Below are 22,777 nucleotides of genomic sequence, written 5' to 3' on the forward strand. Positions count from 1 at the left end.
CAGCAAGGTACCCCTCCAACTACCCAGGGATGCAAAATGCAGTCTAGTCTGGCTGACAGGAAACCTCTGCTAATTCAGAGTCTCCTTTCTCACCAGTTCCTAGCCTTTCCTTCCTCAAGGTTTGAGGCTAGATCAATGCTTGAGGATGTAAAAACATGACCACAGGAAGACAGTGGCTGAAAAATCAAAAGCTAATTCCTCAAGTAGGTCCAGGAAGGTGGACTTGAAGAGGTGTTTGGACCTTGGGGAAGGCTGTTTATAATTTCATCTTTACATTCAGTCATCTAAAATCACCTAAGCAAGTATGCAGCATGAACAGACACTGCCCCTTCTTGAATTTAGCCAGAACGGACCTGTACACGGTAAATGAGAAACCAGGGCACAGCGGCTTTGGGGGATGGGAGGAGTTAGGGTCCGGCCCAGCCCAGACCTCCCCGTGTCCAATTTCTCTGTGTCAGCTGTGGCGCTCAGCTGTCCACTTTCCTCCAGCCCTGTCATTTCAGCTCTGACACCAAGGAGAGAGACTAGGAGGTCTACAAATAACGCCTGGGTAGCCGCTGTGAGTACAGAGGGTACTGGGGGGGCTTAGCCCCCAAGGAAGAGGACCCATCATCCCCCAGCACCACCGTCAAGACCCCAGGGGCTCCCTCTTTCCTCCACAGACTGTGGACTTAGGGAATCCCAAACGTAAGTTGCCTCTTCATCCCCTGCCCATTGCCAGGACTGCTTCCCCAGTCTGTAGTCTATTCAACGTCTTCGTTTCTCTCTTGCCTGTGAGTAGTTAGGGTTTTAGGAGTGAAATTATGACTCTACTCTAGGACAAGAGCTAGGATTGGAGGGTGGGGTGGGGGTGGGGTCAAGGGAATGGAGTAGTAAGGGAAGGAAAGGTTCGTATTACTCTGAAAACTTAAAATAGCTGAGGACTGAGGCAGGCTGGGATCTAGGCCCTGGGCCCCGGGGACTCAGGAAAGGGGTAGGGGAGAACAAATGTCCCCAGCCCAGCCCTCCAGGCATGCTTCTGGACACACCCATTAAGCCTCTTGAAGAAAGGGGGGTCTGGGAAGATGTATGTCACATCTCGATTGCCCACAGATTCCCAGGAGACCAACTGTTGGAAAATCCCAAACCACACAGCTTTGAGCACCGTGTTGGGGCTGTAAATTCGGGTTGCCCCTCAGGGTGGAAGGATGGGTATCTGTTTGAGGAACTGGTTGGGAAGCTCTTCAGTCTGTTGCACTTTTCTCTGGACCTCCATGGAATCTTTCTGTTCATAAGCCTGTCCAAGGATTTCTGTTTAACAAAAGTCCTCCCAGAGTCTCCCTCTCAAGGACCAGCCTGCAGTGAGGGACAGAAAGTAGGAAATGAAGAATGGCAGTCAAGGATTAGATTCCACAGTGGGGTCCAATCTCTTGCAGGATGACAGAAAAGGAGGTGCTGGAGGCCCCCAAGCCCTCCTTCCCAGCAGAGACTCGGCAAAGTGGGGTGAGTCTGGGCCTCTGACCACCAGGGGCAGGGAGCTGTGATGCCACTGCAGCCCTTGCAGAATGTTTGAATTGATCTCACTTGTATGTGACTCATTTACTGTCCAAACCCCAGCCAGCACCTACAGCCCCCAGTACTCCTAATCCTGGGGTGTGCCCCTTGCCCAGGCTAGGAAAAGGTTTAGCTTTAGCCTTACCTGCTCTAGAGAGCATGACAGTCCTTTTAACTTTGGGTTTCCTCCCCTCCCCCCTCCCCTCCCGCCCTCAGCTACAGCGGCTGAAGCAATTATTCGGGAAGGAGTCTCCTGGGACCAAGGAGATGGAGCTTCCCCCAGAGCCCCAGGCCAATGGGGAGGCAGTAGGAGCTGGGGGCGGGCCCATCTACTACATCTATGAGGAAGAGGAAGAAGAGGAGGAGGAGGAAGAAGAGCCACCCCCAGAACCTCCTAAGCTTGTCAATGATAAGCCTCACAAATTCAAAGATCATTTCTTCAAGAAGCCCAAGTTCTGTGATGTCTGTGCCCGGATGATTGTGCGTGAGTCACTAAGGGAAGCGGAGAGAGCGTGATATGGAAGGCAGATGGGGGGGGGAAAGGGCTCAGGAGACGAGTGTTGTATATACAGGCCGTGGCAAGAGGTGGCTTTAGGAGAACACTATTAGAGACTGAGAGTGTGGGGTCCTAGACAAAAGAGGGACCTGGGAGCTAGAGTAGCAGCACTGGCACAGAGGGAAGGGGAAATAAAGAACCTCACCCACATGTTCTTCCCTCTCCCAAGTCAACAATAAATTTGGGCTTCGCTGTAAGAACTGCAAAACTAACATCCACGAACACTGTCAGTCCTACGTGGAGATGCAAAGATGCTTCGGCAAGATCGTGAGTAGGCTCTGGGGAGCGAAGAAGCAGCAGGGAGGGGACATGTTGCCAGCTCCCCCCTCCCAGGCCCTCCTAAGTCATCATATCCACTTCCCTGCTTTTTCTTTCTCAGCCCATCTCTTAGTCTAAGAAGAAGCTGCACTCATGGGACAGATGGGGTTCTGGGCCCTACCTTGCTGTCTCTAATGCTTTCTCCCATCCCATCCTACAGCCCCCTGGTTTTCATCGGGCGTATAGCTCCCCACTCTACAGCAACCAGCAGTATGCTTGTGTGAAAGATCTCTGTAAGTGCTCCATGTGGGACCCAAGGGAAAGGGGAAGCCTAGAGATGGTTCCAACACCACCTCTTGATTTGGAAGCCAAAGTCTGACACAGAAAGGTTCTATTTCCCATGGTTCTTTCTCCACCTAATATTTTGGCCATCTTGAATACAGAGTCCATATATCTGTGCTAGAGCCGAGGGAGATGAGATTAAGCTAGGGCTCCACACAGCTAGCAGGAGACAAAGCCAAGACTGAGACCCTCATCTGCCTCGCTTCAGACTCTGTACTCTTCCTATGTAATGCCCTTTCTAAGCAAGACCAAGGATTCTGGACCATCCTTGTCCTTCCTACAGAACAATATCAGTCTCAGGGTTAGACCAAGAGTTGCGGGCATCCTGGGCAGATCATAATTTGGCAACTCTTACAAACGTATTCGTTGACGATTTACTCAACATTTATTTGGAGGAGAGGCTGAACTGTGTGAGGAGCATGGGTGGAAAAAAGAAGAACCCACTGGTGGCAGCACCCCAGCTTGCACATGCCACTCAGCAGAACAAAAGCCAGCAGTTAAAGGACCACTCTCCTTAGAAGGAGAATAGTGATTGTGAGCATTCCCCAACTCCCAAGCAACTTGTTAGCAAAGTTGTCTGTCCAACATCGTATAGTGCTCTGCCTGGAAGGAGTGCTGGTAAGTATTTTTCTCCATCACATTTCCAGTGGTGTTTTTAGAGCTCTTTATAGATTGATGACCTAGGTATGCCCAGCTGACCCTTCCCTAGTCCTACACGCAAGCACACATGTTCTCTCTCTACTCGACCCTGCCTCTCCCTTACTTAGGAGGTCTCTCTTTCCTCCAAGCCTTTCTCTGCTTCCCCAGTTAATGGCTTCATTCTTCTCCCCTCCCCTCTAGCTGCTGCCAATCACAATGATCCTGTGTTTGAAACCCTGCGCACTGGGGTGATCATGGCAAACAAGGAACGGAAGAAGGGACAGGCAGATAAGAAAAATGTGAGCACCATACCTTCCTCCTGAGGTCCCCTCAAGACATTCCATGGAGCAGTTGGTCCTGTCTCCTCTCTGGAAAGATGGCAGAAGCTAGGGATTGTCTTTCCCTAAAATTGCAACAGACAAATTTTTCGCATGCAATCTTAGAGGGCCTCTGGTTGAGAACTGCCATAGTGTGTGTGTTCTTCAGGAATTCCCTTCTGAAATTGTCAGATTAAGCACCATAACCAACTGAAGGCTAGGCCCCAGGCTTCTGGCATTTCTGGACAACAGAGGCAAGAGCTAAGCTATTTGGACTTAGGGAAGAGAACTTACCATGCCAAGTAATCAGAATTCTAGAGCCATGAAGGGCCCATGAAGATCTGTGAAGAGTCCATGAACATCATCTCATCTGACTCACTTATTTTAGAGATGAGGAAACTGTTGCTCAAAACCAGCAGCCAAAAGCAACTTCATTTCCTTTTGTAAGAGGGTTACTAGACTGGTAACGCCACAGACTTTTCTGGAGTCTGCTGAAGAATTTGTTGGCATATCCTTATATCTTTCCAGACAACCAGGATGGACTGATGTGGATGACAGTGAGATGGGGTCCTAAATCTGGATGGATAACTGTGCCTGAAGGATCCAGGTCCTTTAGGGAGTGTTTGGCTAGAGGGAGATTTCTGATACCTTATAAGCATGATATGATTTGGTCCTCAGTCCTCTCCTGTGGGTATTTTTCTCACTGATGCAAATGCTATTATCCCTTAAGTTTGTAGGAAACCCAGGAGGGAAAACTTAGATGCTGAACAGTATATTCAAAAATCTTACAGACTAGAAGAAAGGTCCAAAACCATAATTTGAAATATTGTCAGGAAAAATGCACATGTCTGTGGACCCAAAAAATCAACTGCACAAAAACAGAACTAGTAATTAGCTTCAGAGTAGTTAATATGGAGGTTGGGTGTAAGTTAGAGATTTCTGTGGAGTGAACTGTAACTTACAAGGCACTCACAATGTGATTTGACTGCTTCCAGACAGGCAAGCACACTCGGGTTCTCTTAAGGGAATTAGAAAGACCGTGCTCCCGTTTTTCTCTTACACACTGGGGTATTTTTAGGAGCAGACATTATAGTAAAAAACCTGGAATCAGGATCATAGGGGAGGAGGTGATTTGAAGGGACTGATTAGAGAAGAAAGTACAGGAAGGACTTACCAGCTATCCTTAGACCTTTAAGGGGACTATGTTTGTTCCATATTGCTCCAGAGGCCAAGTCAGTGCCAGTTTACAAAAAGTTACAGGGAGACTGACATAGTTTTAATTCAGAGAATTGCCCTCAAATTGCATGAGCTTACTTTGTATGGTAGTGAGCCCCTTGTCATTAGCTACATTCAAGCACAATGTGGATGGTCCACCTGCCAGAACGTTTTCAGGAAGGCTGGGCATTAGGCTGGTGGTTGAACTAGGTATTTCCTCCAAGGCTCCTTCCAACCCTGAGATCCTGTTATTCTATAGTTCTCTGGCCTGGCTGGAGAGCCAGGGCAAGCATGGGTTCCCAAGAGAGTATTTTCCTAACTCTGGTACTCCCTCCAGCCCCTAGCAGCCATGATGGAAGAGGAGCCAGAGTCTGCCAGACCAGAGGAAGGCAAACCCCAGGATGGTGAGTGTCACCTACCTCCGTCCATAGAGATGGAGTAGAATCAGGGGCTTGGCTGGGCAGCAGGGCATGGAGGGCCAAAGGCCATGGTAGACTGGAGATAAAAGAGTCTCTGCATGGGGCACCTGGATGGCTCAGTTGGTTAAGGGTCCAACTTTGGCTCAGGTCATGATCTCATGGTTTGTGGGTTTGACAGTGCAGAACCTGCTTGGGATTCTCTCTCTCTCTCTCTGCCCCTTCCTCCTCCTCTCTCTCCTTCTCTCTCTCAAAATAAATAAACTTCTGCAACAGAAGGGTAAAAGAATGAGAGTTATTCTCCAGGAGCTAGAGACAATTTTGGTGTTTCCCATCCCAGGAAACCCTGAAGGAGATAAGAAGGCTGAAAAGAAGACACCTGATGACAAAGTGAGAATCCTTTTTCCCTGCAGGAACCCCGGTCCTCTCCCCACCCCAGGTCTGACACCACTCATGGCCTCCACAGAAGCTCACACTTACTCCATGGGGTCCCATCACCCTTAACCGGCCATCACCACACACACACACACACACACACACACACACACACACACATGCACACATGCACACACTCACACACGACAGTCCTCTCAGTTCAAGGACCTGGAAAGTAGTGTGTCTGCAGAATGCCCCTGCCTTGGACAGTGTGGGACAGAGGAGCCCAGAGACTCATCACCTCCTTTCACCCCCAGCACAAGCAGCCTGGCTTCCAGCAGTCTCATTATTTTGTGGCTCTCTATCGGTTCAAAGCCCTGGAGAAGGACGATCTGGATTTCCCGTGAGAGGCCTTAGGACTGAGACCCGGTTGGAAGAGGGGGGTGAGGGGAGGGGGAAGGGATGGCAGGGTACTGAGAGTGGAGGGGAGAGGGGAGAGTCCGTCTCCTCATGGGAAAGGAAAAGGGGTATCAGGGTTTAGAGCCTGTTGGGGCTGGACCAGGGCCAGATATGTAAAGAAGCTCCCTCTCAGAGGCGTATTCCTTCCTTTCCCAGGCCTGGAGAGAAGATCACAGTCATTGATGACTCCAATGAGGAATGGTGGCGGGTAAGAGAAATGGCTAGAGTGGGACATGGGTTGAGTTTAGAATCTGAAATAGAGACTGATTCTCCCTCCCACCTCCTCTAGGGGAAAATAGGGGAAAAGGTTGGCTTTTTCCCCCCAAACTTCATCATTCGGGTCCGGTCTGGAGAGCGTGTGCACCGTGTAACGAGATCCTTCGTGGGAAACCGCGAAATAGGGCAGATTACTCTCAAGAAGGACCAGGTAGCTCTGTTGCCCCATCCAACCCCAGACCCCAACACTCCTCCGCAACCCATACTCCTTGCAGATCTTAACCCATTAGTGGGACTAGGATAGGCCTCCAAAAATCCGGGCTCCCCTGCTCTCCTCCTCTACCATTTCCCCTTGACTCCTCTCCTCTCTAAACCTTTAATCCTTCAGATAGTGGTGCAGAAAGGAGATGAAGCCGGCGGCTACGTCAAGGTCTACACCGGCCGCAAGGTGGGGCTGTTCCCCACCGACTTCCTGGAGGAGATTTAGGCGTGCAGGAGCCGGCTGACGGGAGATACCCATGCCCCATTCTGGGCAGGCCCAGTGGAGGTTGGGGAGGAAAGGGGTGAAAGCAACTATATTGGAAAGGGGAGGGGTGGAAGGCCTGCCAGAGCGTGACGGGCCTTCTGGGAAGGGACTGGTTCCCTTCCCCCTCCCCGCGGCCTAGAGCCTTGGATACCTGGTACCCAGAGCGGCCTCACCTGCAACTCCTCAGGCCCAGCCGTTGAGAGCTGGAAAAAGAACGCATCTCCACTAGGAGGCGCCCTGGGGGCGTGGGAGGCGAACAGTCAAATGTTGCGAATGTATTAAAGTTTTGGAAAAAGTTAGAAAAGTTTGTTCTTTAACTGGGGGCTGAGGGGAGAGGGAGGAGAGGACCTACGAAGCGTTGGAGAACCTTCGCTGGCTGTCTCACCTCACTACCATCGGGTAACCCGACACCACCTGGGCTGAGGCTGGTGGGAGGTGGGGAGAGAGGTGGCGTCTGCCCGGTGAGGCCTCTGTTTTCAGTAAAGAAAAGGGAGCCGGACTGGAGTCACCACCCCTGCGTCCTGGCGGCTAGGAGAAAGATCTGGCTGCAGGGTAGGTCCCCTTACCGCTAGGGGAGTTAGCCGCTGCCCGCCCCGGCCCCGCTTACATTTTCGGAACCTGGCTCAGTGCCGAGCTAAGCCGCCAGGGGGCGATGTAAGATCTTTGTTGGAGAGCTAGGGACTCGGCGAGGGAAGGGGGGCGGAAGGAAAGAACCTGAGACACCGTGCCGGAGACCCTGGGCCTGGGAGGGGGTGGGGTGCGTGCCGTCTCCATGACAACACTTCCTCAAGTCCTCTGGGAACCGAGCGAGCGAGGCCGGGGGGCCTAACCCCTCCCGCGCGGCCCCCGCCCCAGCCCTTTGCGACAGGTACCGAGTGAGAGGGCGCGGGGCAGACAGCAAACCGGCTCACGCGGAGACCCCCCCTGCGGCGCGCCGTATGCAAATGTTATTGTTTGCATATGCAAATATGCAAATATGCCGGCCCTGGTCAGGGTGGCAGGTGGCTGGGAGCTGGAAGGTGTGGGGAAGGGAGCTGAAGGATACGAGGAGTTTGGGGACCTGGGAGCGGACCAGTGAGAGGCAGCCTGAGATGGTCCCTCGAGTAGGGCAGGCCGAGGGTCTGGAGCTCTATGGCGGGTGGGGGAGGGTCAGCCCCGCCAGTCAGGAGATCCTCTTCTGCGCGTTGTCTGCCAGGCCTGAGGTTGGCACCGCCTAGCAAGGTTGGCAGCGGGAGCCTGGGCACCATCTGCTGCTGGCGGGGGGGGGGGGGGGGGGCAGAGGCTCAGCTGGGCTGGGGAAGAGAAGGGCCCGGGACAGACTCGCCTCCCTTCCTTCCAGAAGGCTGAAGTGTGGTGGGGGTAGGGAAGCACCTAGGCAAACTCAATTCGGAACCTGGTTCAGTTTCCTGTTCCCTTTGCCCTTGACCGTCCCGGACGCCTGGGGGCGGCAGCGGGGTCATAAAGGAAGAGACTCAGGCAGCCACCCAGTAATCACGTTCCGGGCTGGAATAAGAGCAGATCACAGGCACCGCACCCACCTCTACTACCAACACAAGAATCAAGCCTTTTGCCCCCCTCCTTCCCCCGGATATGCCTACCAAGAAAGGCACGGTGGGAGGGGGTGTTAGTCGGAGGTCCGGGTGCAGGGAGTCTAGGTCTCCGGTTGTATCTCTTCATCAAGAGATATGAGCGACTCAAACCAAGATCTCCCGAAATCCTCGAGAGCCCCCCCCACAATGCTGAAGCAAAACCAATTTACTGGCTCATTGGGCGGCGATGCTGGTGTGGGGGTGCCGAGAAGCAGAGAGAGCGACTGTTCTCCCCCCTCTACACTCGGGGGGCACCCCGCTCCCCCGCCTCATGGAGCCGGCAGCTGTCCCTAATTAGAGCGGCGGTTTAATTGGATTTATCAGCAGTTAATAGGAAATTAAGCAAAGGGCCCGAGAGAGGGAGGGCGGGAGAAGCGGGGAGGTCGGCTGTGCCGAGCTCGAAGGACGGGTGCTCGGGGTGCCAGGGGTGGGGACATAGGCCCCAGTATCGTGATCGAGCCCCGTGATCACACCCTTCCCCCAGTACTTGCCCGCCCTTGAGCCCAGGCCTGCCAGCGTATAGTAGGACTCATATGAGGGAGCCAGACGCGACAGGGACCTTCTGTGGGCCCACACACCCCTCACCCCGCAAACGGCCACCTAGGTGATGGATGATGTTGCCACACGCAGCAAAGGTCGTAAGTCTGGGCCAAGGAACGGACTGAATTGAAAACAGACCGTAGGAGGGGCCGGGTTACTAGGGTCCAGTACACAACCGCACCCTGCTCCTCCGCAGTGTCCATTTCCCTCTTAGCAAAGAAAGTGCCCCTTACAGTGGGAAGGTTGGGCAGCACCAGGGAAAGAGGGGGAATACAGAGTGACCCTCTTTTCCTTGCCTGCCTTATGGCTCTGTGGGGCATCCTGGGAGTCCCTATCTCTGTCTGTTGCTACCCCCCTCTCCCCAAGTGCTGGGGTTGGGACTGGCGGATTGGCTGTAGTGGGAGTGGCCCAAGGTGTGCACCACCCACCGTAGGAGCCAAGGAAGGAAACTAGCAGTCGGTCAAACGGGGGAGCAGGGTCCACAGCCCCAGGCACCCCCTGTCACCAAAACCTCATTATGTGGCTAGGCTAACAAGGCCTGCTTCTGGGACCCCAGCGACCCCTCTGTCACACTCTACCACCAGAGGGCACAGCCAGCAGCTGCTGTATATGTGTGGGTGCAAACCTTGAATGCGTGGGGTTGGTGGGGGTCTGTGTCCCTGGAGCTTATGAGTGTCTACGCCTCTGGTGTGTAGTGTGTAGTGTGTGTGTGTGTGTGTGTGTGTGTGTGTGCGTGTGCGCGCGCGCGCACGCGCGCCTGTGCCCTGAGCTGAGAGGTGTGTATATCAGAGCACGAGGTGTAGTGTAGTTGATATATGTGCCGCTGATGTGTACCGTGTCCCTAAGTATGTATTTGTCAGTCTTGTCCCCATTCGCTCCCACTCAACCTCTATAATTTTTGTCTGGCTTAGCCCCTGGGTGTCTAGGTGTGTATACGTGCTCTGGCGTGTCTATGTGTCTGTGCGATCTTCACGCCTGGGTGTGTCCCAATGTGGGCATTTCCGCGAGTCTCTGCCTGCAGGACTGTATATGTGTGCGAATCAGGAAGAGCCGCCGGTGAGTGTGTATGGCTCTGGCGTCTCCGCCTGCAGGTGTGTGTATCTCCGTGACAGTGCGTGGGCGTGTGCCTGGGTGTGAGCCGCGCGACAGAGTGTATTCGAATGACAGATTGACGCACGCGCGCTCCTGTGTGTGTGTGTGTGTGTGTGTGTGTGTGTGTGTGTGCGCGTGTGTGTGTGTGTGTGCGCGCGCGCGCGCCTGGGTGAGTCTCCCGCACCCGCCCCTTCCTCTCCCCATTTCTATTCCTCTCTCCTCTCCGGGCGGGCTTGGCTCCGCCGTCCGCATCATCTCCATCCATTATTGAAGAAACAGCCGCGTCCGCTCCAATCACATCAACACCCCCGCCCCCCTCCGTTCCTCTCGCCCCGCGGCCCCTCTGGGTGCTGGGGAGGGGGAGCCGCGGCGCGGCGGGGGCCCCGGGCAGGAGCGGACTCGTGACCCCGTGCCCCGAGCCGGGCCAGGCACCGGGACGCCGGGGTCCCCGGCGGAGAGCGCTTTGCATAAACAGATGGGGCGGGCGTCTTTGTCTCGCTCGTTCGCTCACCGCGCGGCTCCCGGCTCCGCGGCTGTCTGGCTGATGCAATCATGATCATCTCTCCGAGCCTCGGGACCCGGCGCCCTTAATAGCGGCAGAGAGGGTCAGGGGCTCCGGGGCTCCCGAGCAGATGCTGGGCCCTGTGTCTTCCCTCCTGGGCACCCCCTCCACTCCCCACAGCTACAGAGGGAAGACGGAGGCCGCGCAGAGGTGACGGGCATATGGAGGTGACCGGGAAGTGGACCCCGGGCAGTGCCCTGAGGTGTCCCCAGGCTGTCTCGTTGGACTGCTGCAGCCCCTCAGGGGCAGCAAGCCAGAGAATAGTAATAGAACTGGGGGATGGGAAAGGGGAGAGAAAGAGGTAGAGACAGAGACAGACAGGCATTTGTAAAGAGAGACGCAGAGAGTAGAGAGATGTAGAGGCAAGGAGAGACAAACACAGAGAGACACAGAAACAGATGCAGAGGGACAAAGCCTGGTAGAACTGCAGAGGGAGAGACAGACAGACACAGCCAGAATGATAAGGAACAGAGAAGCACAGACATCCATACACAGAGACTGACACAGAAAGACACCGGGCCTGAAGAATAAAGAGGCAGAAAGAAGGAGAGCCAGAGACTGGGGTAGGCAGGGTCAGAGGGCAGAGGGCAGTCTTAGGGCGGGGACTCGGCTTCGGGCGTCTGGAGCGGACCACTTGCGCAAAAGGGACCAGCCTGAACCCGTGGTGCCACCCCACAGCTGGCGAGGCGGAAGACGGCCCATTCCCTCTCCGCACCTGCCCCTAGGCCCCCCTCACACCAGAAGAGGGGAGGCTGCGGGACCCAGTGCCTTCGCGGGGGGAGAGGCAGGTGCGGTAGGCGGGACGTGGACGGACACTCCAGACACTGACTTACCGGCCCGAAAGCTGTGGGGAGCAGAGCCTGTGCGACCCGATAGGGGGCGCCCGAGGCATCTCCCCTGAGAGCTTGGGAGCAGCTCAACCTCCAGGGGGCGCCCCGCGCCCTCAGCCCTAGCAGTCAGCTCGCTCCGCCCAGCCCAGCTGCTTTTGACAAGCCGTGCAGCCAGCCGGCGGATTAGTGTCGTGGCGCGATTTCGCGTTCAGAATCTAGTCCCCACGGGACCCCCACACGCCCCAGGCCACGCCTAATCCGCAGCTAATGACTTCTGTGGTTCCTCACCCGGCTCGATCAGCGTGGCCTGAGTCCTTCGGATGGGAAAGTGCGGGAAAGTGAAACATGGGATCCGGAACTCACGGAGTTCTGAGTCCGGGCTCAGCCCCAGAGATCACGATACAAAAATGGAAGGGGCTAAGAAGTAGGGTCAGGGGTCAGAGACTGGCACCAGAAATGGGTGCAGGGTCAAAGAGCCCTGGCGAGGCCAGAGCAGAAGCAATAATAAGGTAATAAGGCGCTTGGAAAGTGGGGGTGGAGACCCACGGCCGGAGTGACAGCGGCGTCTCTAGGACACTGGCGGGCAGAGTGTCGGGAACGCGATAGATCCTTATCACCAAAACTCGCAAGAAATGGCGCAGGAGCGTGGGTGAGGCCCAGAGAAGCAAAAGGGCTTAGCGAAGGGGCCAGACGTCCCTGTTGGCGTCCTGGCGCCCCAGCTGTGCCATACAGAGCCAGATGTACAGCCCAGATGTGCTGCCCCTGGAGCTCGAGCTCCGGGATTGATTTTTAGTCCTGAAGACTGACAGGCTGGGGGGCACGGGTGACAGGACACTCCACTCCCTGGCCCGGCCCGGCCCTGGAGGTGCGGGTGCTCTGGGAGGGCCAGGCTCTGCGCTGCTCCAGGTTCTGACATCCCGTCAGTCCCCCTCCTCCGCACCCCCCCAACACACATCGCAGCGAGTCTCTGTCTCTTTGTTCTCGCCGTGTCTCTGACACTTTATCTCATTATCCGCCGGAGGGAGGCGGAGAGCTGGGGACCCCGCAGCCTAATTACAGCCGCGCTTGTCAGCGCAGGGGGCGGGGGAGGTATCAGCGCCGGGAGAAGGAGGGGGCCCCCAGGAAGGGTCGCTTCCTTTCCTGTACCCCACCCCCCAGAGGTGGGTGCACAACTCGCTCCTGGTCACGCTGCCACAGGGCTCTGGAGAGGAGAAGTCGGGGAGCTCTGCCGGATTCAGCTGCCTGGCGGAGGGAGGCGGGTAGGAGGATGGAAGTTAGCTCAGCAGTAAGGAGAGGTGGTTAGGACGAGGCGCCTGCGTCTCTGTGACCCCAATTCCCCAAAGACGGTGGCAGTGAGCTTTGCCACCCTAAAAGCTAGCAGATAGCTAGCTAAGTTGGCTGCAGAAAGGGAGGCAATCGCTCTGCATGTCTATCTCTGTGTGTCTTGTTCTCTTTCCTTCTTCATCTTTTCTCTCTCCTTGACTATTTCTCTCACCCCATTCTCTTCCTTTCTATCACAGCCAGAGCCGAGAGTGGACTCCTTGGGTGGCTCTGACTTCACGCCTACTGGAGGTAGGCAGAGCAAGTAAGTCTATCAACCCCCACCCCCAAAACTTTGAAAACTGATTTATTCTATCCTGAGCAAGGTTTAAACATTCTCCTGGCCTCCAAACACTATTCCAGGCCAACCGCAACACAACTGGGAGAACTACCCAGGGCTAGAGGTGGGACGGCTTTAGTACTGTGAGTCTGTCACTCTCCTCCTTCCACTACACTGTGGAGGGAGACAGAACTAGGGTCCTCAGGATCTCCTAGCTCTAGGGGGTGTCAGGGAGGTACTTCAGATGCCCTCGCTATTCCCCGGCCCCTCTGCCCCCACGCCCACCCCCGGGAACACTCCACCCCCTACACTTCGCTTGTAAGTCTGTCAGCCTGACTCACTGTCCCATGGTGAGTCCCTCTCCCCAACTCTGGGTCCTCCCTCAGTCTCTTGGTCAAAGCCTGTGAGGTATCTCTCTCAGACCAGCCCCAAGCCCTGGGGATGATGGTGTCCCCTGTGCCAGGGTGCGGGAATCTGAAGGAGTGGAGTTGCAGAAAGCCCTCTCTGCTCCCCGACAATTCTCCGGCTCTGAGCCCGGAGCTGCGGAAGAGATGAGTGGGGGCGGGGTGAGTCTGCCGAAGCGGGCCGGGCAGGGCTGGGCTGACCCCTCCCCAGCCGGGGGCGGGACCCCAAGAGGAGTGAAGGAGCAGAGCGGCTGGGGATCATCAGACACAAGAGAGGCGATATGGCGGGAACAAGTACCGGGGCCCGCTTCTACCGGCAGATCAAGAGACATCCCGCGGTGAGCTGGGTCCCCAGAGCCACTGTATCTAACTCCTAATTCTCTCGCTTCCCCGGCGAGCCCTAAATCTCCCTCTTGCTCAGTTTCCCCATTGCTCTTAAGCTCTTTCCTGCATGCCTTCAATCTATCCCTGCAATACGCCTCGTGTCTCCTGACTTCCACCTCGGACAGGTTTGCTGTGGGGTGAGGGAGACGAAGGCTGGAAATGAGGTGTGGAAGGTTCCAGTCCCCTCTCCCAGAAGGGAGCGTCAGCCCGGGTGGGGGTGGGGACGGGTGCTGGCTGAGACGGTCGTTAAGAGGCGATTGGGACTGCGGGGAGGGGGCTGACCCTGAAAGCGCCCTCCGTATTCTCCGCAGCTCATCCCGATGATCGGCTTCATTGGTCTGGGAATGGGCAGCGCTGCGCTGTACTTGCTGAGACTCGCCCTGCGCAGCCCCGACGTCTGGTAAAGGCCGCATTTAGACGCAAGCAGGGGGCCTGGGTGCGGCTAGATAGGGTAGGAACTCAAAGGCCTCTCAGGAACAGTGCGAACGGGTAGTCCCATCAGGGATTCCCCAGGCAGCGCACCTGCGTCTGTACCACCAGGCGACTCCAGGCTGGAGCCTGCTCCTGGCCTGGGAGGCCCCGGCCTTTCCTCCCACCCACCTGACCACTCAGTCCTCGGGGCCCCAGACTTGACCCGCTTTGGGCTGCGAAACCCGCACGGCTCCCGGCCCGGTTGCCATGGCGACGTGCTGGCCGGTGGCCGGCCTTTGGGTACCTCCACTTTCCCGTCAGAGTGCTGGGGGGGTGTGGCCGGGTGAGCTGCGAGGGGTGCCTTTGGGGCTAAGGTGTCGGGCACGGAGACTGGAGCGGAGGTGGCGGGGGTGGGGAGTGGAGGTTCTCTGTTGCTCTTCAGGAGCACCTACAGCGTTACCGGAATTTGAGGCACATCACTGAAACCTCAGCCTCCTGATTCCCACTGCTCTGCTCTGGGGGGGTGGGGGGGGTTAACCTGGGGTGGAGCAGAGGGAAGGCCCTGGACCAGGTTATCAATTGGTCACCTGGCCCCATACTAACAGTGGTGACAGCCTTGTTTCACTGGTCAGCAGCTGCTAAGGAGCCCCCTCCTCTGTCAGTCTCTGGGACATGGGACCCCCAGGGTAGGACTGGGGTGCTGGGGTGGAGGCAGCCCGTGTGTGTCACCTCAGGCATCAGGGTCCTAGCTTCCAGAGAGGAAACCCTAACCTTCCCCCTCCCTCTCTCTAGCTGGGACAGAAAGAACAATCCGGAGCCCTGGAACCGCCTGAGCCCCAATGACCAATACAAGGTATCTCCCGGTGGCTCTAGGGTTGCCCCCCATCCATCCTCGGTCCCAAGACCCCCTTCCCGCCCCAGACCACAAAGGGAGGCCTGGGGCACTCAATGCTCCTTTCCCTCCTCCAGTTTCTTGCAGTTTCCACCGACTATAAGAAGCTAAAGAAGGACCGGCCAGACTTCTGAGCTCGCTGGGGTTCGAGGTGGAAGTAAACCACCATCAGCCAGCCGACTCATTTCCTCCACTCTCCGTCCCCTGCCCCCAGGGCGCCACTGTAGCCACCCGTCCAGCTGCCGCTTACACAGGCTTGGTTCCCACAGGAGGGGAGGCAGCTCCCCACCCCCTTCCCCTGCTCCCAGCAGCGGAAGCGCCTCTGACCCTCAGCTGGAATCCCACGAGGGGGAGGAGGAGTTCTACCCAAAGGCTCAAACCAGCCCCACTGCCCCCCTACCCAGGCCTTGCAGGGTGTGGCTCAGGCTACGTGTTGAGCGTGGCCAACGTGAGCCAAGAGCAAGAGAGGCCTCTTGGTGCCAAGTGACGTGGCGGGCCCCACGTTAGTCCGGGCTCCAGGCGCCAGCGCAGGGGCGGTGCTGCTCTGGCTCGACCGGGCTCGTTGCCTGCCGCCCAGCCAGGCTTGGATGAGGGACCTCCTCGCTCCTCCTCGTGCCCAAGCCCTCTGCCTCCCGCGCCAACAGACATCCCCTCCCGCGCCTCACACCTGGGCCTCCCCCTGCCATTCGGCCCCTCCCTTGCTCCCCTCAGTCCCCTGGGATCAAACAGAAGCAGCCGTGGGCAAAATACAATTTCATTTAACAAATTGAATTTGCTGCGCCTGCTAATCACCTCTGGTGTCGGCTCTGATCAGAGACAGAGAAAGGAGGCTGCAGCCCCGGGGGGTCCTTGTGGTGGTGATGGTGGTAGGGAAGGGAGGAAGGCATTGAGGGAGACGAGTCACTACCTGGCCCAGGGGACCCCTCCCACAGTAATAGGAGAGCTCAAGGCAGGTTAGCATTTTATTAGATAAAAACAGAAAGGCAGCGCCTACCCACCCCTTTCTCTGGCTCACAAGGGCGACTCCCTCCCTCTCCAAGTAAGAGCAAGGAGTCTAGAACACTGAGATAATGGAAGAGTTAGGGCAAAAAGCCCCAGGCCTCCTCTTTCTGAGTCTTGCTACAAAAAGAAATCTTCTCTGCTACAAAGTCCAGAATATACCTGGCTCTTCCCCTAAGTGGGAGGCTTTCTCTCCCCTAGCAAAAGAAAGTAAAGATAGTTTTTCTCCTCCATTGGTCCTGGTAGACAGAAGGAGAATAACTTTCAGTCTGTGGGCCTCATCTCCTAGGTGCCCTCAGCGCTCATAGAAACCAGGCATGGGGAAGGCCCTGGCAAACTGCTCCACCCGCTGCCTGAGGTCAGCTAGCCGATGACTTGTTTCTGGGTCCTTGAGCAGGAAGGACTTGAAATCCTGGAGTTTGGCTAGAGGGGGATGAGGAGCAAAGTGGTCAGAACTTCAGGGAAGGCAGTCAGATCAGCCAGGGGAAGGGACAGAACGGGAATGTAAACCGGCTGGCTCAGGAGGGGTCTTGCCCACTCACCAGTCTTGCTCTTCACCTCCAAGCCAATGTTGACCCCTTCATCTATAAAGTCCACAACTCTCCGGAAGTCATCCTCACGGAACTGTCGAGAGGTTAAGGCTGGGGCCCCTGGGAGAGAGGGAGAAGGGATCAGCACATCCCAGGCCCACCTGGCAGCCATCCTTCCTTCCTCAAACCTCAGCTCTCACCGAGCCGAAGGCCCCCAGGTGTGATGGCACTTCGGTCTCCAGGACAGGTGTTCTTATTGGCTGTGATGGACACAAGTTCCAGCACCCGCTCAGCCCGAGCTCCATCCAGGCCCTTGGGCCGTAGGTCCACCAGCACTAGGTGATTGTCAGTGCCACCTAAAGGGAGGGACAGTAGACCGGGAAGGGTGAATTCTAGGCCTGTCTGAGGCTCCAGAGGCACTCACGCCCCCCCCCCCCCCCCCCCCCGACTCACCAGACACGAGCGAGTAGCCTCGCTCTAGCAGGGCATCAGCCATGGCCCGAGCATTCTTCAGAACCTGCAGGGCGTACTCCCGGAACATGGGGGTGCAGGCCTGGAGACGGGACAGTAGCACCTGTGACTGCAAGCCCTACCCCTTCGGCTCCTCCACCTCCACCACAGTTGTGACTCCAGCCCTGACCCCATCCTGACTCTTCCCTTCCATCAGCTCCAACTGAGTCAGCACAGAACAGGGTCTAAGCCTCCAGCCCAGTGACCCCCACGCCACAATAGTAGGCTTCCCAACCTGCTTTAGGGCCACAGCCACTGCAGCGATGGCATGGTTGTGGGGCCCCCCCTGCAGGGATGGGAACACAGCAAAGTTGATTCGATCCTCAAATGTGTAAGGGATCTCCCGGCCAGTCTTGGGGTCTACAGTCTGCGTCCCCTTCCGGTAGAAGATGAGTCCCGACCTGTGTGGGAGGTAGGTGATCAGAATCTAAGGTACAAAGAAAGGATAAGGGAGGAGAAAAGCAGAGGAAGCTGCGTGGCCTGGACCCACTGAGCTCTCAGAGTCTACCTCAGTTGGGCCTGTGTGTAGGACTCGTGATCAAGGAGAACAGCCCCTCACTCCCACCCCCAAATCCTTTGGTGGGGAAATGCCACTATGGATAAAAGAAAGAAGAGTCATCACAGACTGGGCAAAATCTTCAGGGTTCCAGGTGGGAATGAACTCTTCTCAGATCCAGCCCAACAGTGCCCCTGGACTAGGGCATGGAGGCAGAGAAAGGCAAGGCCTGACCTCAGGGGAGCCTGACCTGGCCCCTCGAAGGGTCTTGTGAGTGGTGGTGGTGACAACATCCGCATGCTTGAAAGGTGAGGGGATCACCTTGGCAGCCACCAGGCCACTGATGTGGGCCATGTCTGCCAGCAGGTGTGCCTTGACCTCATCACACACCTGGGCAGGTACAGAGACAGGCCTTAGCCTGGGGAGGGCCCAGACAGGCCTCCCCAAGGCCACCCCCCAGTCCAAAATCTCCCCACCACCCTGGGAAGTGGCTGGTACTCCAGCCCTCCACCGACCTCTCTCATGCGGCCATAGTCAATGAGGCGGGCGTAGGCACTGGTACCAGCTATAATGATCCGAGGTCGGAAAAGCCGAGCAGTCAGTGCCAGCTGGTCATAGTCGATGAGGCCGGTTTGGGGCTGGAGGAACAAACAAAAAGCTGAAGCCCTGAGGCGGAAGCAGCACAGCTCACTCTCCTCCTTGCCCCTGAAGCCTGCCCAGGCCTCCAGCCCCTCCCTTGCCCCGGGAGAGGGCCAGCAGGGCCCTTGCACTCACATTTAACTTATAGGGCATAGACTCAAAGAAAATGGATGTGGCCGAGATCCGCTTGACATCAGACATGTAGCCGTGAGTAAGACTGGAAAAGGACGAGAGTGACAAAAACAGCTTCAAAAACGAGTAACTCCCAGACGTAACCACTCTCTTTCCGCCCGGCTCCAAAGGCCTCTGTCCCTGGAACACTGCTCCTAGTATGTGCAACCCCCACAGTCCATTCCGCGGTGAGCACTGCTTACTGGGATCTTCTCCTCCTCATCCACTGATTTGCAGAGCAGGGAGAGGCTTGCATATGCCACCTATGTGGCACACAGTAGGTGTTCAATAAAAACTCCTTCCCCATGCCCATCTGCCCACCAAGCCCAGCACCCACTGCATCCATACTCACTGGCCCCCATCAGGCAAGTCCAGCCCCATGATTCGGTCATGAGGCTGCAGAAGGGCTGTATAGGCGGCCAGGTTAGCCGGAGAGCCAGAGTATGGCTGGACATTGACTCCCCACTGAGCAGGATCCAAGTCAAAGGCCTCCAAGGCCCGGCGCTGACAGAGCAGCTCGATTTCATCCACTACTTCTGCTCCTCCATAGTATCTGCCATGAGACGGAGGTACATCAGGGCACTCAGAAAGGGCTCCCCATCCCCCTCAACTAGCAGCGAAGGGCTGGGAAGGCCATTCCTCTGTGCGCACTGGGAGGTACAAGCCATTGCCTCCCACTGGGAGCACCATCCCCAAGGCTACCCCCCAGCCCTCTAGTACCAGCCCTCACCTCTTGCCAGGATAACCCTCCGAGTACTTGTTATTCAGACAGGACCCTAAGGCCTCCAGCGCAGCTCGGCTGCAGAAGTTCTGGGGTAAGGGGGAGGGGGGCATATCGTCAGAAGGTACTGAGCCCCTTTCCCTGGAGCCCCCCACAGCCCTGCCCTGTCAGAGCCCTGGGCAGCAGGGAGGAACCGGGCTCTATAGAAACCTCTATTCATTCAGTGTTCCTTGTCAGGCCTGAAGAAAGGCCAGAGGAAGCATCCTGAGAAACCCAGCTACTGTGGTAGGTGTCCCCAGCAGGGCCACCTGTCCACTTGAACCTGTGCTTCCAGGCTTCGCTTTCCTCTTGGGAAGGCGGAGGGACCAGACTAGAGTACAGGGGCTCCAGAAAGCTTTGGAAGCTCTCCAATGTCCCCATCCCACAATCCAGACTGCTCTGCCTCTTCTTCAGAGGACAGTAAGAAAACAAGGAGGGTCACCTGGGTGGCTCAGTCAGCTAAGCATCTGACCCTTGATTTCAGCTCAGGTCATGACCTCACAGTTTGTGGGACGGAGCCCCATGTCCAGCTCCAAGCTGGAAGATGAGTACGAAGCCTGCTTGAGACTCTTTCTCTCACCCTCTCTCTGTCCCTCCCCAGCTTGCACAGGGGCTCACCCTTTTTCTCTCTCAAAATAAATAAACTTAAAAAGGGGCGCCTGAGTGGCTCAGTCAGTTAAGTGACTTTGGCTGGGGTCCTGATCTCGCGGTTTGTGGGTCCAAGCTCCGCGTGGGGCTCTGTGCTGACACCTCAGAGCCTGGAGCCTGCTTTGGATTCTGTGTCTCCCTCTATCTCTGCCTCTCCCCGACTCCTGCTCTGTTTCTCTCTGTCTCAATAATAAATAAACATAAAAATTAAAAAAGAAAAAAAGTGCCTGGTGGCTCAGTCAGTTGAATGTCCGACTTCAGCTCAGGTCATGATCTCACAGCTGGTGAGTTTGAGCCCCCACATCAGACTCTGTGCTGACAGTTCAGACCCTGGATCCTGTTTCAGATTCTGTGTCTCCCTCTCTCCCTGACCCTTCTCCGCACACACTCTCTCTCTCTCTCAAAAATAAGTAAACATTAAAAAAAATACTTAAAAACTTAAAAAAAAGAAGATGGGGCGCCTGGGTGGCATAGTCAGTTAAGTGTCTGGCTCTTGATTTCGGTTCAGGTCATGATTTCACGTTCGTGAGGTTGAACCCCACATCAGGCTGTGCACTAACAGCACAGAGCTCACTTGGGATTCTCTGCCTCCCTCTCTCTCTGCTCTTCCCCAGCTCCTGCACTCTCCCTCTCTCTCTCAAAATAAATAAATAAATAATAAACATTTTTAAAATGCTAAAAGAAAAAGAATACAAGGAGATAAGGCCGAGCAGAAAGGCCTGGAGTCTGAAAGGTACATCTGTAGAAATAGCAGTAAGTTGACCCATTACTTCCTGCACCCATTTCGGCCCATGCCATGGTCCCTCTCCCCAAACGCCACCTCTGAGGCAATGAGCTCCAGGCCACGACACTGCCTGTCCTTCTCCCTCTGCAGCAGCTCCCACATCTCAGGGTCACTGTCTGACAGACTCTCTTGGCCTGTCCAGCCCCTGGTTGCTTCTCCAGTCCGGGTCTGGGCCACCTCGCTGTGCTGGCACCGTATGGCCATCCTGCCCAGCTGACCACATCTCTGCAGAGGCTAGGAGAGGAAAAACCAGGATCAAATAAAAAGCATCCAAATAGTCTCCCACCAACCCTCAGCCATGCTTATCAGGCTTTCTGGCTCCAAAGCTAGCAGCCAGTTGTCCAAACAGCCTTTTCCCATCTCCTCCTTCGAAAGCCAGTTCTAGAGCCAAGGTTGGGGGTCAATGTCCAGGGGGTGGTTCTGAGTCGGTCCATTCACCTCACCTCAGAATTTCCCTCCACTTCGACCCATGAAACATTCTGCAAAGCCACGGGGCAAAGTTTGCCCTCTGGAAGGCTAAGTCTTTGGAATTCAGGGGCAGTCCACTGAGGTTCCAGAATCCCCTCAACCCACAAGTACAAAATGGTCTTCCCTAGGGCCTCCATGGCACTCAGGGGAGAGAAGGCTGAGTTGGAAAGGGTTCAGGCAATAGGCTGCAGAGGTGGTTTCCTGAGCAATGAAAGTGGCAGAGTAGGCCTTTGGCAGTCTCTGGGAAAGGGGGATAGGTGGGGAGTCTGCCAGCAGGGAACCCAAAACCCACATCCTGTCCCGTGCCCCCCACTTTCCCACCTCCTTCCAGCCCATAGAGGCGAGGGACCCCCTGATGTAAGCCGTGGGGCCAGGTTGCATCATCTGCACGGCTCAGAGCCGGCAGGAAAGACTCAGCTCGCCGGTCCAGGCCAGGAATCCCCACTCGACCGCCAGGGTCCACGGGGCATCCGGTGCGGGTCTCTCCCCTAATGCCACGTGAAACGGGCGGTCGCAGCCCCTGGGGCATCTGGTTGCCGGAATGAGGAGGAGCCCCAGTTACGCCGCCGCGGGCACTGAGGGGTGGGGAATTCTCAAAGATTCCCTAGTTGCAGGTCTGCTCCCCAAGGACCCAAACCACGTGCGTGGAAAAGCCAGGAGAACCCCAGAGTTGGTGAAAGGGAACTGGCGTAGGAGAGGAGCTTGCTTTCTATTGGTCACCTAATCTCCGAAGCCCCATTCTTACCCGAGTCGCCCAGAGCAAAGAGAAGGGCAGCATCGTAATCGGAGGTCGCAGGAGGTCCAGCCACGAACTCTGGCCGGGGGAAGCAAAGGGTCGGAAGCCGACTGGTCTTAGAGCGCATGCGCGAGAATGGCCCGGGAAGCCTCCGAATTAAGGAAAGAGATCTACGCATGCGTGAGGTGGCCCTTTACGGTCTCTTGGGAATTGTAGTTTTTACCCATTTCTTCAGCTTCAGTTCCCCATGTGTAGACCATGGTCAGAGGCTCTCGCCTGAAAGAAAAGAGGTTCAGTGTCCCCCAGTTCCTCACTGTCCGGAAGCTTTTGTGTGTGTGTGTGTGTGTGTGTGTGTGTGTGTGTGTGTGTGTGTATTTTACTCTGTAGTCCAGACAGCAACCATTTATTGGGTGGCTAGTGAATACCTACCTAGCATTATTAGGCTCGTTTGGAAATAGAAAGACTCCTATTCGGGCTAGAGAGCACTGGAAAGCACCCTGGTTTAGAAGGGTGAGAAAGACCTGAGTTCAAGTTCCCACTCTGGGGCTGACTAACAAATTAGCCTACCTGGGCCTCAGTTTCCTCACTTATAATTAAAAAATAACATGTAGTGAGGATTAAATGAGACTTTGTGTATAAACATACTCTGGGGGATCGCCCTCCCCTCATCCTCTGACCTGCCTCCTCCATGGTTATTTCCTTCTCCTGGGGCAGTCTGGAACTGAGTGAGGTGCCCCCTCCTGCTGTTGTATTAGTTGAGTTTGGTACCTGTTCACCTCTTGCTGCTCTAGCACTCAATGAGCTCTCTTTATATCCCTGGGGCTATAGATCCTTGGACCTGGAAAGGATCTTCTTTTTAGCCTGACTTCATCTGGACTCA

The 22,777-nt window shown here is 56.0% G+C and overlaps 4 protein-coding genes across 9 annotated transcripts in view; 3 read left to right on the top strand and 1 right to left on the bottom strand.

The window, feature by feature from the left end:
* Positions 1–582, top strand: part of R3HDM2 (R3H domain containing 2) — a 126,980-nt gene extending 126,398 nt beyond the window's left edge. For 2 of the 5 annotated variants that reach the window (XM_029954425.1, XM_029954428.1), the window contains exon 27: positions 97–340. In XM_029954425.1, coding sequence (XP_029810285.1) covers positions 97–159 — 63 coding nt within the window. In that variant the 3' untranslated portion in view covers positions 160–340. Of the gene's footprint in view, positions 1–96; positions 399–489 lie in introns of those variants that run through there. The other 3 variants (XR_003914373.1, XM_029954430.1, XM_029954426.1) reach the window with 3 other exon arrangements.
* A 23-nt stretch (positions 583–605) lies between these two features.
* STAC3 (SH3 and cysteine rich domain 3) lies at positions 606–7,151 on the top strand. The gene is made up of 12 exons (XM_029954445.1): positions 606–687; positions 1,416–1,482; positions 1,750–2,017; positions 2,259–2,356; positions 2,568–2,640; positions 3,530–3,627; positions 5,198–5,264; positions 5,617–5,666; positions 5,969–6,054; positions 6,267–6,318; positions 6,400–6,537; positions 6,715–7,151. The coding sequence occupies exons 2-12, from the start codon at positions 1,417–1,419 to the stop codon at positions 6,811–6,813; spliced, it is 1,095 nt and encodes a 364-aa protein (XP_029810305.1). The 5' UTR covers positions 606–687; position 1,416; the 3' UTR covers positions 6,814–7,151.
* A 6,451-nt stretch (positions 7,152–13,602) lies between these two features.
* On the top strand, positions 13,603–15,927 carry NDUFA4L2 (NDUFA4 mitochondrial complex associated like 2). The gene is made up of 4 exons (XM_029954446.1): positions 13,603–13,807; positions 14,165–14,253; positions 15,057–15,117; positions 15,234–15,927. Exons 1-4 carry the CDS (start codon positions 13,751–13,753, stop codon positions 15,288–15,290), a joined length of 264 nt encoding a protein of 87 aa, XP_029810306.1. The 5' UTR covers positions 13,603–13,750; the 3' UTR covers positions 15,291–15,927.
* Positions 15,928–16,105: 178 nt separating this feature from the next.
* SHMT2 (serine hydroxymethyltransferase 2) lies at positions 16,106–22,046 on the bottom strand. 2 transcript variants are annotated; one of them, XM_029954444.1, is made up of 12 exons: positions 21,907–22,046; positions 20,730–20,927; positions 19,232–19,311; positions 18,854–19,054; positions 18,466–18,547; positions 18,207–18,329; positions 17,942–18,081; positions 17,431–17,596; positions 17,139–17,238; positions 16,886–17,041; positions 16,698–16,805; positions 16,106–16,578 (listed from the first exon to the last, which is right to left on the bottom strand). In XM_029954444.1, exons 1-12 carry the CDS (start codon positions 21,937–21,939, stop codon positions 16,451–16,453), a joined length of 1,515 nt encoding a protein of 504 aa, XP_029810304.1. In that variant the 5' UTR covers positions 21,940–22,046; the 3' UTR covers positions 16,106–16,450. The 2 variants fall into 2 exon arrangements, with proteins under 2 accessions (XP_029810304.1, XP_029810303.1); XM_029954443.1 differs by lacking the exon at positions 21,907–22,046 and adding an exon at positions 21,483–21,616.
* Between the last annotated feature and the right edge of the window lie 731 nt (positions 22,047–22,777).

Source organism: Suricata suricatta, chromosome 10 (genome assembly GCF_006229205.1).
Source record: "Suricata suricatta isolate VVHF042 chromosome 10, meerkat_22Aug2017_6uvM2_HiC, whole genome shotgun sequence".
NCBI classification, from domain to species: domain Eukaryota; kingdom Metazoa; phylum Chordata; class Mammalia; order Carnivora; family Herpestidae; genus Suricata; species Suricata suricatta.

Excerpts from the sequence above, each read along its gene's own strand:
- STAC3 (XM_029954445.1), top strand. The coding sequence starts at position 1,417 with ATGACAGAAAAGGAGGTGCTGGAGGCCCCCAAGCCCTCCTTCCCAGCA. Across the intron at positions 2,018-2,258 it reads CTGTGCCCGGATGATTGTGC|TCAACAATAAATTTGGGCTT; the intron begins GTGAGTCACTAA and ends CCCTCTCCCAAG. Across the intron at positions 6,538-6,714 it reads TTACTCTCAAGAAGGACCAG|ATAGTGGTGCAGAAAGGAGA; the intron begins GTAGCTCTGTTG and ends TTAATCCTTCAG.
- NDUFA4L2 (XM_029954446.1), top strand. The coding sequence starts at position 13,751 with ATGGCGGGAACAAGTACCGGGGCCCGCTTCTACCGGCAGATCAAGAGA. Across the intron at positions 13,808-14,164 it reads AGATCAAGAGACATCCCGCG|CTCATCCCGATGATCGGCTT; the intron begins GTGAGCTGGGTC and ends TATTCTCCGCAG. Across the intron at positions 14,254-15,056 it reads CTGCGCAGCCCCGACGTCTG|CTGGGACAGAAAGAACAATC; the intron begins GTAAAGGCCGCA and ends CCCTCTCTCTAG.
- SHMT2 (XM_029954443.1), bottom strand. The coding sequence starts at position 21,545 with ATGATGCAACCTGGCCCCACGGCTTACATCAGGGGGTCCCTCGCCTCT. Across the intron at positions 17,239-17,430 it reads TGGCTGTGGCCCTAAAGCAG|GCCTGCACCCCCATGTTCCG; the intron begins GTTGGGAAGCCT and ends TCCCGTCTCCAG. Across the intron at positions 16,579-16,697 it reads GGAGGTGAAGAGCAAGACTG|CCAAACTCCAGGATTTCAAG; the intron begins GTGAGTGGGCAA and ends ATCCCCCTCTAG.